General features: G+C 48.8%; 2 protein-coding genes across 2 annotated transcripts; both read left to right on the forward strand.

Annotated features, from left to right (window-relative positions):
- Positions 1-1011: 1011 nt before the first annotated feature.
- Positions 1012-3885, forward strand: FOXG_14410 (uncharacterized protein; the record flags this gene model as incomplete). Its single annotated transcript, XM_018394471.1, has 1 exon — positions 1012-3885. The coding sequence occupies one exon, from the start codon at positions 1012-1014 to the stop codon at positions 3883-3885; it is 2874 nt and encodes a 957-aa protein (XP_018254630.1).
- Positions 3886-6080: 2195 nt separating this feature from the next.
- FOXG_14411 (uncharacterized protein) lies at positions 6081-8276 on the forward strand (the record flags this gene model as incomplete). The annotated part of the gene is made up of 1 exon (XM_018394472.1): positions 6081-8276. One exon carries the CDS (start codon positions 6081-6083, stop codon positions 8274-8276), a length of 2196 nt encoding a protein of 731 aa, XP_018254631.1.
- Between the last annotated feature and the right edge of the window lie 6373 nt (positions 8277-14649).

Here is a 14649-nt window from a genome sequence, read left to right on the forward strand (position 1 = left end):
AACGGGGCCCGTTACGGGTTTTAGGCCAATCAAAACTATTGAATTCGACATGGGCTCCTCAAACTCGTAACGGGCCCGTTTCATAACACGGTGATCCGTGCCATCCTTGCTGAGTTCATTGCTCGTAGGCAAGAGCCAATCATAGGTAACTAAATAATTAGTTGATTTGACTTCATGTCTGATCTCTCCTCGACTGTCGCGTCTTGTACTTGTATTCAATGGTTTAGCGATTGGATTTGTAGCATTTCTGTTCTCCGAATATTTCACCTTCTCAGTATGTCTACTCAAATACCTTCAAAAAACCGCCTTCGTCAACAAAACATCACGCCAAGTCAAGTTCAGGCGCTCAGGGGACTAGAACTTCACTACAATATTTCATATCAAGCTATTATTTGCATAACCTGTGGTTTCGCCTTAAAGACAGATGATGATCGCGTCGGATGCCACCTTAAAGAGAAACACGGCATATCTAAAAAGCGTAGGGGGAAACTCAATACTCTTGTCAACTCCCTGCATCTTCCTGACCCGGATGAGCTGCCGAAGCGACCAGATAGATCTGTATAGCATCCATTCCTAGCCCTTCAGACTGGAGCAGAGTGTAAGCACTGTGCTTTGCGGTCCACAAGTCATGACATACTGTCACGCCATCTGAAGAAAGTACATACCCAAGAGATCAATGGCTGAGGTACAAAGGGGAAGCGATGGCTACGCGATCATATACGGGATAATCTTACTTTCCAGAGTTGGAAGGCCAGCGACATTCAAAGTTCCTGGATCGTCGTGATAACAGATGATCAGCAATCACTGCAAAAGGGTCCCGATCGATTCTTGCAAGCAGTTCCAGACACTATAAAGGAATTTGCCAAGAAATTGGTCTCGAAGGAGTGCGGCCGCTTAGATGAGCAGCCATGCACATCAAATTTCGATGGGACTCTGGGAAAGAAAGAGCTACTCACTAATTGGATGCGACGCACTCGTTGGGATGAAACTTTAAGTCAGGCACGACGCGACATGCTTGTAACACTCTCGGAGGTGCCTTTAACGACCGGTCAGCCGTTCTGGATAGGCGTTCACGGAGGGGAACGAATCTGCAGCCCGGTAAAGCATGAGCGTAAACTTGCCTTGATCGTGCGGGCACTGGACCGTCTCTTCAACCGTTGTGCAGATACAGTGCTGCATACCGACGTCAGTGTGCGAAGGTGGCTACGAGGCAGATTTCCTGATCGCCCTTATAAGGCGCCCTTCGAACTCGTTATGCGATCCGCCTCTGAAAAACAGTACCGGAAGGAGTTCAAGCACTGTTTATGCTTCTGGCTTCGAGTTCTACAATTACCAAATGCCGTTGTTCCTTACGTAATTGGTCGGGGCTTGTCTGTACCCCAACGCGAAATGCTAGAGCAGCTCTGGTCCGATCCTGTATGGGAGAATCAGCCCCCTACAAGCCTGGTCCACATGGAAGAGCGTGGTGAAGACGAAATAGAGGAAGAAGGGGAGGAAGAAGAGAATAGCGAAAACGAAGATGGGAGCGATTACGAGGATAGTAGCGATATAAACGATGCCGAAGACAAGATCTACGCCTGGCCTGAGCAGGAATCTAGCTGCTTTGATGAGGAGTCAGCGATAGAGGGCCAGTCTTCTGCCCTTTTTACGCATGAAGGTCAGGGAGCATATGATTCTTTTGGCGATGTTGTACTCGAACTCTGTTACAGTATGGCTATCGAGGACTTTGAAGAAGGAACAGCGAGTTCTTCTTTACTCGTATATTTCAGTGCCGTGCGGGGACTATCAAGACCGGCGGGTGACGAATATCTCCGCCCTCACCAGTTCACGCCCGTGCTGTCGAGACTGATCTACTGCACACGGTTGATCTTCCTCGAAATGACTCTACCACGTTTTCCTCACACGTACGCGGGAATCCCAGCTAGGCCCTCCTATGGGCATCTCAGAAAATTGATGCCTGTCCGCACAGAAAAGATGTGTGATGGCACTACGTCCCCCCTTGGAGAATTCCTCAGCCTTCTGTCGTACGGCCGTGCGTTGAGTCGAAGCGAAGGACCAGTCTATCACTTTCACTGGAGTGAAGACAACCAAATCTTATCTTGGGATGGATGCTTACACTTGTCTATGGCGAGTTTCCGTGGCCTTGCTCGCGAAGCTCTGAGGCAGGCTACCATCCAGTGCCAGCGGCTAATGTATGACTGGGAGCCGGCCGACCCCGATTTGAGCAACCTTCGAGATCGGCTATCGACAGCGAAACCTGGCTACTCTTTCGTGACCGATCCAGCCAATGGGTTGAACGACGCATATATAGAGCTCTTCATGAGGGCATGCACCTCGTCGATCGATGGTATGCTTAAGTCGCGAGGTCAAGGCCAAAGTCGTTGGAATGCAGAAGCAGCGCAAGCATATCTAGATGGGCATAATGCGACTTTGAAGACTCTCATGGTTCTTTGCTATCTAGATGGTGGACAGGCAGCGAGAATTTCCGAGCTTCTGACTATAGAATACTGCAATACAGAATCGCGGCTACGAGGTATAGGAATATATGGGATGAGTTTATTCTCAATCACCCGGCACCAAAAAGCACGTCTTACAACGAACAATGAGTTCCAAGTAGCACGGTTCTTTTCTCCACCAGTCGCCCATCTACTGTACCGCTATCTTGTGTATATTCGGCCGGTCGCCTACACTATCTTACGCAAATGTTTCTACCACGAATCTACAAACACATTGTTATTTGCCCCTATCTCTAGATATTCAAGGAATAGCTTTTGGTCGACAAAGACTTTTAGTGATGAGCTCAAGCGGATAAGTAGGACTGTACCTAGCATTCCCTGCGAGATTGGAGTTCAGTTATATCGACAGCTCTCCATTGCTATTACAGAGAAGCACGTCCGTGAGGCCACATCTGGTTTCAACAGATTTGACGATACTACAAATACAGCTAGCGAAGATGCTGCTTTTGCATGGCAAAGCGGTCACAGGCCGATGCAGCGGTATTCCACATACGGGCTCGACGGCGCTTTCCCGGATCAGTTACAACCAGCGCTTTTGCGAGTATACGCAAGAATTTCGACCGATTGGCATAGGTTCCTGAACATAGAGGATGGAGAGGAGCTCGACAGCGCCAACACTACTGACGATACTTACCAAGTCAGACCGGGTAAGGAAGCGGTTACATTGAAGAGGCCGCACAACAAGATATCCTCATGTGTACCGTCGACAGAGCTACCTGAGAAACGCCAGTGTCAACGGCTTGAACAGCTAGAAGGACGCAGCAGTAGACCAGTAGATGTTACCAATGTCTTGGAGGAAACCATCTCGTGCGGCTCGATCGCGTCACGTACGCCCGAAAAATACGCAGAGTCCCCCACAGACCGACCAGTTTTGACTGCTGGGCCATTCATCTATCTAGAGCAGCTTAACTTGGTGGTATGTAGCATTTGTAAGTATGCAGTGTTGGTCGATGGAATCCGGAATCACCTTTTGCATCAAAGACATCAGTATACTCTTTCGGCAGGGGAGAAGAAGGAAATTATCTCCACAGTCGGCAGTATTCCTGGGATACTCAAACAACAAGACGACCTGCTGAAGTTTCAATTTCCACCGCCAGAAACCAAGCCACTTCCTTTCATTGAAGCGCCGAAACATGACGGCCTTAGATGCAATGAGTGTGACTATGTCACCCGACAAACAGTAAATATGCAAAAACATTGTCGGCAAAAACACGGATGGCAAAACGATTGGACCAAGGGAGGTAATGTTAGGCGGAAAGCTGAACTACCTCGAGACTTGCCATGGACATCGGGAGTATCCTGCCAGCGTCTCTTTGATCATGGCAGAGCCAGTAGTTGGTTCGAAGTAGGTAGGGAAAAGGTCATTTAATAAATCAGATTATCGATTTAGTGTTTAGTGATTCCGGGACTAGATTATCAAGAAAACGGCGAGCAACCTTGGAAAAAGTGACGAGCACGAAGAAGGATTTCCTGATGCCAATGCTTATATACACAGAATAGCCCCACATCTAGCGATTGAAGGATATGTGTCAAGTGAGGCGGGAAAGGGAATAACACCACGCCTGCATCTTGGGCTGTTTGGAAAAGCTCTTTGGTAAAATGGTTCTTACAACCGTCTAGTAATAATGTTCTTTTTCTTGGAATTCTTCGAGTCCGGGAAAGCCGTTCAAAGTGGTCGAAGAATTCTAGCGCAGAGACATCATCGATATAGCCGTTTGGTGTTGTAACAATCGTTGTGCCTGGTTCAAGGCGGTTATCAACCCACCGAGACGGCAGCTGTACGCCCGGCATGATGATAAACGCTGGAATAACCCGTCCTTTTGCTGATATCGACTCAATGATCGTGACGCTTATTGTCTCGTGTGCATCAGTCAAGATAGGCTTGTCGATTTCCCCAAAAGTCCACAGGAACATCCCATTTTTAAAGGTAACCGATCTGGAAGCCTGTCTCATCGATGTTCCACACATCCTCGTAATCTATGCCTTTTTCCGCGTAATCATGCCACTTGCGAAACCACTCTTCGACGTTGGCTCGGTCTGCCATCGCTTTTCTTTGCACTGCGATGGTTGAACTCTTCTTTCTATGAAGAATGGAGGAATATCTTCTTAAAAAAACGTGTTGCCCAGTATCTGGAAGCCGTTGGAAGTCGGTCAGTTGCTTTTAGAATGGAATTAGCATACTGTCGAAGAGTACGCATCTGTATATGATGTCCCTGAGTGACGCGGCGCCAGTACCAAGCGAGGATCGCCTTCTCTTCTTCCGGCGAAAGAAGCGTGAAGTTGCCGCCATTTTGAGAGACAGGATGTTTTCCTTTTTGTCGAGAAAGCAACCTTTTATATGGTACCCTCCATGCCTTGGCAGCTTTAACGGCTGAGGAGTAATATCCTTCCCTTAAAAGCTCGACAGCCGCGACAGTACGCATCTCAAGGTTGTAAGCTGTATATCGCAAGACATTAGGGTTTCCGGTGTCAGAATTGATATATTTTTGTACTGCAGTAAGAGCCAGTTCAGGGCTTTTGATTGATGTATCCATCGTCTCAATTGAATAGAAATTGCAATTATCATGACTGAATAAAGTAATTACCTTGTTGATGTTGAGGATGTTGAGTGGTGATTTCGTTGTGACGTTTGTGAGGGGAAATGACATATCGCGGGCATTATCAGTGCAGCAAAGAGGGACAATTCAACTAAAGGAGTGACTTATTTTTTTGGTAGGGCTACATACAAAAATGAGGTATCTAATTTATTCCCCAGTCACCCGCCCCTTTGCCTAGTCAGCCAACCCCCGTGCTTGACGCACGGGCACCTACGGTGGAAAGGAAAGCACGGGGGGTCGGTCTCTAGACCCTACCCGAGTAATCCTCAGCCACTTCCCAATGCGGAGAAGGTGGCACCAGGCTTGCAGCTACCTCTCTACGATGGACCACTTCATCTGTAGCTCCTTAAAACTTTTTGTTACCGGGCTCCGATCGGCCCTTCACGGGCATTACAATGATAGTTGAACCAACCTTGCAGATCTTGATTTTTCTCTTTGCGATCTCCTCAATGTTCGATAAGAGTTCTTCGTTTCAGAAATCACTGGGTGCCACATTGAGTCCCTCTTCAGTTATGACCACGGCAACGCGTCTTAAATCACCGCCAAGAGCACAGTCCTTGGGCACGCATCCACACTCCTCGTCGAAGCATTACATCAAGATGACAGAGCGCCTTGCGCATCTACAATGGTTGTACCAACTCAGGCCCCCAACAGGGGCCACCAGGCGCAACCCCGCGGAGGCCGCCTGTTTGGAGGCTTGCAAGGAGGCAGTGCGTTACATGGATTAGCGAGACACATTGAATGAGCCATCGCTACAAAAGGGAACATGACTTGCGCCACGTCTGTGCGGGTGCCAACTGCCGCAGACAGAAGCGTCACCTGCTGTGAAGCCCAACACGTCGTGCGCACAACGGAACAATTAGGCAGCAATAAAGCAGTGACAATGTTCGCGACAATATCCTCATGAACGACCCTAGCTAGCCAGTGACGAAATCGACAACTAACAAGCCTTAAACCTGTGCTTATCATGACGGATATCGAGGCACTTGCTACAGATAACGATATCAGTAGGGAAGATATCCCTCATCTTTTCTCAAAGCTTGCAATCGGCGCATATGAAAGATATATGCAAACAGGAAGCAGAGATGATATCAGCAAAGCCATAGACTCGGCTAAACAGGGTATAGATCTAGCAAACGACAGGAACCCATGGCTTACGCAATGGCTGAATAACCTCGGAGTCTTTCTTGAGACGCGGTACGAACGGACAGGGGAGATGAAGGACCTGGAAGAGGCGATCAAGGTAGTACGACAAGCTGTAGAATCAACGCCTAACGGCCATCCAGACCTCGCAGCTATGTTGAGTAACCTTGGAAACGAGGTTGAGACGCGGTACGAACGGACAGGAGAGATGAAGGATCTGGAAGAGGCGATCCAGATAGCAAGACGAGCTGTAGAATCGACGCCTAACGACCATCCAGGCCTGGCAACCTGGTTGAACAACCTCGGAGTCTTACTTGCGAACCGGTATGAACGGACGGAAGGGATGAGGGACCTGGAAGAGGCGATCCAGACAGCAAGGCGAGCTATAGAATGGACGCCTAACGACCATCCAGACCTGGCCGCCAGATTGAATAACCTCGCAAACATGCTTGGTCGACGGTATGAACGGATGGGAGAGATGAAAGACCTCGAAGACTCAATTGAGACAGCACGACGAGCTGTAGAATCGACGCCTGACCACCATCCAAACCTGGCAGCCTGGTTGAGTAACCTTGGAAACAAGCTTGAGAGCCGGTCTGAACGGACGAGAGAGATGAAGGACCTGGAAGAGGCGATCCAGGCAGCAAGGCGAGCTGTAGAGGCAACGCCTGATGGCTGTCCAGACCAGGCAGCCATGTCGAATAACCTTGGAATCAAGCTTATTCGGCGGTATGAGCGGACAGAAGAGATGAAGGATCTGGAAGAGGCAATCGAGACAGGGAGACGGGCTGTAGATTCGACGCCTGACTACCATCCAAACCTGGCAGCCTGGTTGAATAACGTCGGAAGATTCTTTGAGAGGCTGTATGAACAGACGGGAAAAATGAGGGACCTGGGAGAGGCGTCAGCCTATCTCCTCCAGGCTTGGTCCTGTTTGCATGCTGTGCCATTCCATCGTGTCACGGCTGCCGCTAAATGTCTGGAATTACTCGCTATACAGAACAGAGTCGACCAAGGCATCAATCTTGGGAGGAAGATACTCGATCTTCTTCCTTCAGTCCATACACGAACTCTTGATCGCAATGATCAGCAGTTCGTTATTTCAACGTTCGCAGGCGTCGCTTCCGATCTATGTGCCTTCCTCTTATCAACAAATCGATTAACTGAGGCTCTTGAATGTCTCGAGCAAGGCCGCGCTATCATTTTAAGTCAACTACTAGATGATCGCAGCGATCTTTCTTCACTTCGTCATGATCACCTTCAGCTAGCCAATCGATATCAGAGTCTCGTGGACGAAGTGAATGCTCCGACCCGCCAGACCACTCCCGGTGTGGTTGAAGCCTTGTTACGAAAGCGGCGGCAAGAAGCTGCAGCCGAGCTAGATATGTGCTTGAAGGAAATCAGATGTGTCCCCGGCCATGAGCGGTTTATGCTTGGACAGACCGTTACTGAGATGCAGGAGTGTATCACTGAGGGCAGCATTGTGGTTATTAATATCACCAACTTCCGAAGCGATGCCATTATCATCTCCAACAATTCACTGAGAACAATCGTACTTCCCGAGTTATCCGCATCCAAAGCGAGGTTGTGGGTAAGTAAAGATTGGTCGACAAAAAAGAGGTCTGACCAGCGAGGGGAAAACGATCAGTTTTTAGACTACCTTTCTTGGCTTTGGTATGCCTGTGTCAAGCACATCGTCGCCGAGGTCTCCGCTTCAAAGACACATCCAAGTGAAGGCCTTCCACGAGTATGGTGGATAGGCTCCGGTCTGGCGAGCTCGATGCTCTTCCACGCTGCAGGGGTACATACAAGAGGATCAACGGAGAACGCCTATTGCAGGCTGATATCTTCCTACACACCATCGATCAAGGAACTTGCCTATGCACAGAATCAGGCGAAGCGCGCCCAGGAAGTCTTGATGGCACAAGATACAAACACAATGCTTATTGCAGCCATGCCAACATCACCAAAAGGACCAGGCGACGAGAAAGCGCCGAAAGAGCTTCCTAGAGTAGAATAAGAGATGCGGAAGATTCTTATATTAACTCGCTCTCATATGCGTACGACAGTTTATACACACCCCAGCACAGATCAAGTCTTAGAGGCCCTCAAAACCTGCCGTATCGCACACTTCGCATGCCACGGAACATCAGTCTATTCAGACCCTTCCAACAGTGGTCTGATTTTGCAGAAGAGTACCGGAATTGACGAGCACTTGGTACAAGAACCGGCTCACAGTCCAACGGGTTTCGGACCTACGGCTTAGATACGCGCAGATGGCGTACCTCTCGGCGTGCTCTACAGCGGAGAATAAGGCGGCGAGATTATCGGATGAAGTGATACACGTCGTGAGCGGGTTCCAGGTGGCAGGGTTCCCTCATGTTGTAGGGTGCCTGTGGCCCGCCGGGGATTCGGAGCGTGTAGAGGTATCGAAGCGGTTCTACTCTTTGGTATTGCAGCGGAACCAGTCGGTTACCAACAACAAGGTGGCATCGACGCTGCAGGAGGCGGTGATGGCCGTACGTGCAGAGAATCTCAGTATGCCACTGAACTGGGCACAGTTTGTGCATTATGGGGTATAAATCGACTTTCACGTGTACCATCCACAACCCCTCTTTCGCCAGGCAAAATAAAATAAAAAAGCTCCACCAAACCTCACCAACTTCACTTACACAGAATTTGACCAAATTGACAGAAATGCGTAAAATTATTCATTTAATGAGTCATAAGTAGATTTATCTATTGTACTCTGGCTTTTTCACCATCCGCCGCGACCGCCTGGTGGGTTGGTGCGGTATGTTTTCCTCTCTGACTTCGATGACAGAGCCAGCTTCCGATCCTGACTCTTGCTCGCTTAAAGAGACAAATTTCACCCTGATAGGCATATAACGAGTCGCCCCTTCTGGTATGGACTCTTTACCAGCTAGAGTCTCTCCAAGAGTCATGAAACGTTTATTAGGATTCGGCACCGCCTTCCTCTTCTTCCCTCTTTTCAGCCGAGCCAATTCTTCCTCTAAGCTGGTAATCCTCTGCGTATGCGCCGCTACTGTCTGCTGTTAGGCCTCAAAGCCCTTGGCTATTACGTTATACCATTTCCGTGTCTTTGGTGTTTTGTTCAGCCCAAGATCTCGAATTTGACGGCTCGTCTGTGGTATATCGTCCGAGTCAAGGCACGGCCTGGGTTAGGGAGTCGCTCTTGGGCTGCCATTTGGCCTATCTTGTTGGATTTCAGGGTGTCGCAGCCTTTGGAACGCGAGATTGGCCGGTTTCCAGTGACCCTCCAGCCAGAAAGTATGTTCTTCTTGGTCATTCCAGCTCGGTGAGCCTTGGCATAGGCCCTGATGGAATTGACCTTGTCCATCGGAGTGGAATCAGTCAACGAGGAGAACCTTTCCAACTCTCGTCGATATGCAGCCTTCGAGGCATTGAATACTCCATTGTCCAGTAGTTGGAGTCCATGAGAGCAGTGTGCTGGCAGATAACAGCAATAAACGTTGTTCAGAAAGCACGTGGCCATCTATTCATCCTTCCATCACTCAGCATTGATCTTGAGGTGGAGAAAGGGAAGAACCTACTGTTGCATGGCTTCCATGACCATCTAAAATGATTAGTCTCGCGTCTGAGTTGTCAGCAGGCGTGATCTGGGGCAGATAGACTCTCTCGAGCCATTCAATGCTAATATGGTCGTCAGTCCACCCATTAGGCAATATTATATAATACCAGTCTGCTATCTGCTTAAACTCCTCAAGAAACCACTATTTCTGCAGTTGCTTCCCCTTATATATTATGCCAGGGACTAAAGCGCGGCTATCAGCTGTGATAGCTTCAATAAATGAAGTCCAATTTCGAGTTTGTGGTCCTTTGAGAAAGGCCTTGCGCTTCGGGTCCGCGCTTCGAACAACCAGGCTATCTAGTCCTGAATGAAGAGGATTAATCGTTCAAAGCTCAAGCACTGACAAGGAATAGAGGTAAGCGCTTGCCGAAACCAGTCATAATACCCCCTTCATCAACATTAACAGTATTTTCAGGCTTGATCCAACTATACTGGCCCTCCCAGATATTAAAGTACCAATAAACCGCTTTAGGCGTGAAAGAGTTGAATCTCTTGGCTTCTTGACGTCTACCCATCTTGGTCTTTAGGTCTGCGCGGCGATTGATAAACTTGATCACCAAGTTACGTCCTAAGTCGGGATGTTCGCCCTGCTGTCTCAGCAGGCCCATGACGCAAGCGCGGATCTAACTGTGGGACGGAGTATAGCCTAAAGACTCCTGACAGAGTCTCCAGAAAGTGAGCCTATCCTCTTGGCTCTTAGACAAACGTCAATAAGGGTGGACCTGCTCTTTCACGGCCCCGCAGCCGTTAAGTCTGTCGATTAGAGTGCTCCGAGGCACCCCGAGGCACTCCGCGTCTCTGAGCGGCTTGAGGAGGTGAAAAACCATTATCAGTAACATCCAATATGGCCCCTGCCATATCTTCCTCTATATATTCCCATTAAAGTCTTGACCTAGGCATTTTCATATTGTTGTCACAGAATAAGGCTAAAAAATACAGAAAAGAGCGGTAAAGAACTTGATGATTGAACTAACACTATTTCTATAGCACGGTATGCATACATCGCGTACCCCTCACAGCCTTAGAGGGCTACAATCGTTAACTCCAATCATTTCTATAATTAGTAGAGACATTGTCCTCTAAGTTGCTATATATTTTGGCCAATTTTGGTGTAAGTGAAGCCGATGAGTTTTAGTGGAGCTTTTTTTTTATTTTGCTTGCCGAAAGAGGGGTTATGCCGAAAGAGGGGTTATGCCGAAAGAGGGGTTGTGGATGGTACTACATTCCCTCGACACTCTTCGAGGTTATTCGACATCAGATGAGCCCAGAAGACGTCATTACACTGCTCAGCTTTCTAAATCTACCAAACAGGAACAGTTTATTTGCTCGGATACGCACAAAGCATATCCAAGCGGAGTATCCCGTTGACATCGTGGACATGACACACCACCTCGACAAGAATCGCCTTGGCAAGATGATTGAAGACTTCAAATCTTTGAATGTGGAAGTGCCATCACATGAAAGTGAGAGTGAACCTGGAAACGATCAACCTGAAGTATAGCCGACCGTTCGTCGCCATTTGCCCTGCTCGGCGTGAAGTTTGCGCAAATGTTTGTCTGGACAATATGGAACTGCGTCGCGATAAGTATCACCATTACACCGCTTGCAAAGTCGGTCGCCGAGGCTGTAGCTGCAGTACTAATCAGCCCCGGCATGCGCATCATGATTATTCGCATACAAAATCACCGAAAAAGAGTGTTGACAAGTTTACTAGCCGTCTCTAAACTAGTTATGTTTAGCAGGACCTCGCTTGGAAAGAGGCACTCGAGCCGCTCGACGGGATTCAGGAAGTTCTTAGTGGCTCACAAATTCTTGGGACGCGACCATGCTTAAGTGCGTTGGAAGTGGATCGTGAGGAGGATAATAATAATGACCTGGTGTTTACGTGATTGTTGGAAATGACCTAAACTAACCTACCAAGTTGATAGAGCCTTGGTCATAGGACCGATATTATAAGAGAGCGCTAGAGCCAATGCACGATCACGAGCGAGGCAGGTGGTCTCAAGTGGTAGAAGGGGCCTCATTAGTTACGTTTTCGATTGTATATTCACTTTAACTTCCGAAATTTAAGCTGTCATGACTCGTGCTGTTACCGACTATTTAGGTATTCTCGTCTGTGACCAAAACCGTGTTAATCCGCCGCCGCCGCCATCCAACTCATCCCCATTTCGCACATTCGATTTGACATGGACCTGTGGGAAACGATGTTGCTCGCTCATCTGACAGGTTTCTGGAGGATCCCTTCACAGTGGTCGTCAAAGTGGAGGTTGAAGTGCCTCACGCTGTGCATAAACTTCTCTGTCATGTCAAGCTTTCGGTCACGGCCAAAGAGAGTCTCGACGAATTCGACACCAGCATTCTCGCCAAGGCCAGCTTGGCTCCGCTTAGCAACCTTAAGCATGGGTGCTTCACAGATTTTGAGAAGGGAGCGGAGCTTCTCGGTAAGGCAGCAACCGGCCTCGATGAACTTCTCAACACGGTCACGGTCGGCGGCACTGTAAATGTGGCCCACTATTTTCTTTGCTCGCTTCACTTTATCGGCAAGTTGGATGAGGAGGAGCCACATATCACCGGCCATATCAGAAATAGGAGCGCTAGGACCATGACAATACGTGGTCCAGTCATAAATCCACTTCCCGAGATTGTTGGCATCAAAGACGCTGCCTAGGAGTAAGATAGGTTCCTCGCTAGGCTCCCAGTGCTTGAGCGAGTATCCGGAGGGGATGCGATGCTTGCAAGCATCGGCATCAGTGGCCTTAGGTGTATGGGATGAGGATAGGTGTCTACTATGGTAAGATTCAACGGAGCGTATATTCTGAATTTGAGTTCGAGAAATACCATCGATTCGATGGTTGTCATTGCCAAAGCTCTTGTAAGGCAGATGTTGAAATGAGTCGTATATGGAAGGTATCTGCTTTTTAGAGATAGACTTATTGCTGACGGTGAACGCAGCATCATGCAGATTCACGTTCTGGCCCCTACACTGTCCTCCGCCATTGTTGAATAATTGGCAATCAGTAGCGAATCGGGTACCAGTGCCTCTTCCATATGTGCCGGAATTCGAGCCATAGATGGATGCGACATGATATCCATGGCTGTTGTAACGAGGGGAGCCCGTAGCAGGCATGCAGAGTTCGTAGTCGTAAATTCTCATCTTGTTGACATAAGGATATGTTGTGGCAATCGACAACAGTTCTACCCTTAGGTACGTATAGTCGCAACGACTTAGTCAAGTTGAGAAGAACAGGAGGAAGATGAAGAGGAGTGTGGTATTGACAGAAAACTTATTACAACGTCTTGCGGATTAACCAACGCAAGCCACCATCTGGTTACAACATACTAAAAATAAGAAACTCGACGTCGAGTAATTCGAGAGTTCAGAACATAGGATTAGGTCGAGGAGTGACGAGAATATAGTTGACTGAGGCCACCAAACCGAAGTCAACTATTTGCCAAGTCTCGAGACAAGGGGCGACAATTGATGTGGCAGATTCTGCTCGGAGTCTGAAACCAGAGGAATATTGAGCCAGAAGCTAAAAACGAGGCGCTATGCCGCTCGTAAGCATGCAAAATTGTTGGGGTATCGTGTTTTCACTACTGTGCTCGATAGCGGTAGCAGATATGTGAATGGTAAATAGAGGGTACGCGATGCACAGAAACTGGCTGCTCGGCTCATCATTGGCGTGTGAGTTAGGGGGGTTGGTGGGGTGGGCGGCGCGCGGGCTTGTGAGTGAAACCAATACTGGGGTCAAGTCAACCGACTGAACCTTAACAAAATATCTCCGGCTCGTGCCGGTCCTGAAACCTCATGCCATGCCTCGTTCCGTCTCATCAACGTCCCGTTCTTGCTACCCTATGTCTATGTCGTCACGCCCAGAACAAAGTCCTGAAGGGGAAGCGGGATCAGGCCCGGGCATCCAGAATAAGCTTTTGCAAATGCTTAGGATGCAGACGAGGCACACCGAGTTGACCGGATACGGCATCAAACATGAATGGTGGTCACAGCGAACCGTGGAGGTTATTGATTATCTGCAGACATCTATTCGGTGCCATGACGTCGAGTGTACGTATTTTTCGTCTTAACAGAATAAAGCACGAAGCCATAAGGCCAGACTTGCACTGCCCCTCCCCGGCGGCGATGTAATCATTGTCTTGTCACCATGCCATTCCCGACTTCGGCTCTTTCCCACCATCGCCCGCTTTGACCCTTACTTCTGAATCCAGGCCCACCCCAAGCATAAGCCCATGCCCCCCGCCTCCCCGGGGTTCTGAGCTGAACCAGGGATTATGGCGGTTGAGAGCCGCAGTACAGACAGTTGATCTGTAGCATTTTTTTGCCATACTTTGACTCCATTTCTAAATGGCATCGTGCAGCGTCGTGCTGAAGGCTTCGGTATGATAGAAAGCCACCTTGATGTTCGACGTAACTATGATCTCCCATGATCAAATGATAAGTAATGCCCATAGATGACCTCATCCATGGCCGTTAGTCTCATGGTCGATCAGGTTATAGAGCATTCACAACCCCCTCCTGTCCCCTGGCTCCAATGCAGCCGTCAGGGTTAGCCCAACAGCATATCACTATCGAGATCCTCCCGCCGTAACTGAACACAGCAATGGGTGACTGCCAAAACTGCCGTGCTCCCGAATGAGACCTGGCACCGTTATAAGATGGTAGTAGATGCCCTATCCTGGATTAGAGTTTAGGACGCAGGGGAGGGGGAGATGGGTGAAACCTAACGCTCGGACATTCTTTTTGGTCCCGTCCCCACCCAATTTT

Source organism: Fusarium oxysporum, chromosome 15, assembly GCF_000149955.1.
Source record: "Fusarium oxysporum f. sp. lycopersici 4287 chromosome 15, whole genome shotgun sequence".
NCBI classification, from domain to species: Eukaryota; Fungi; Ascomycota; class Sordariomycetes; order Hypocreales; family Nectriaceae; genus Fusarium; species Fusarium oxysporum.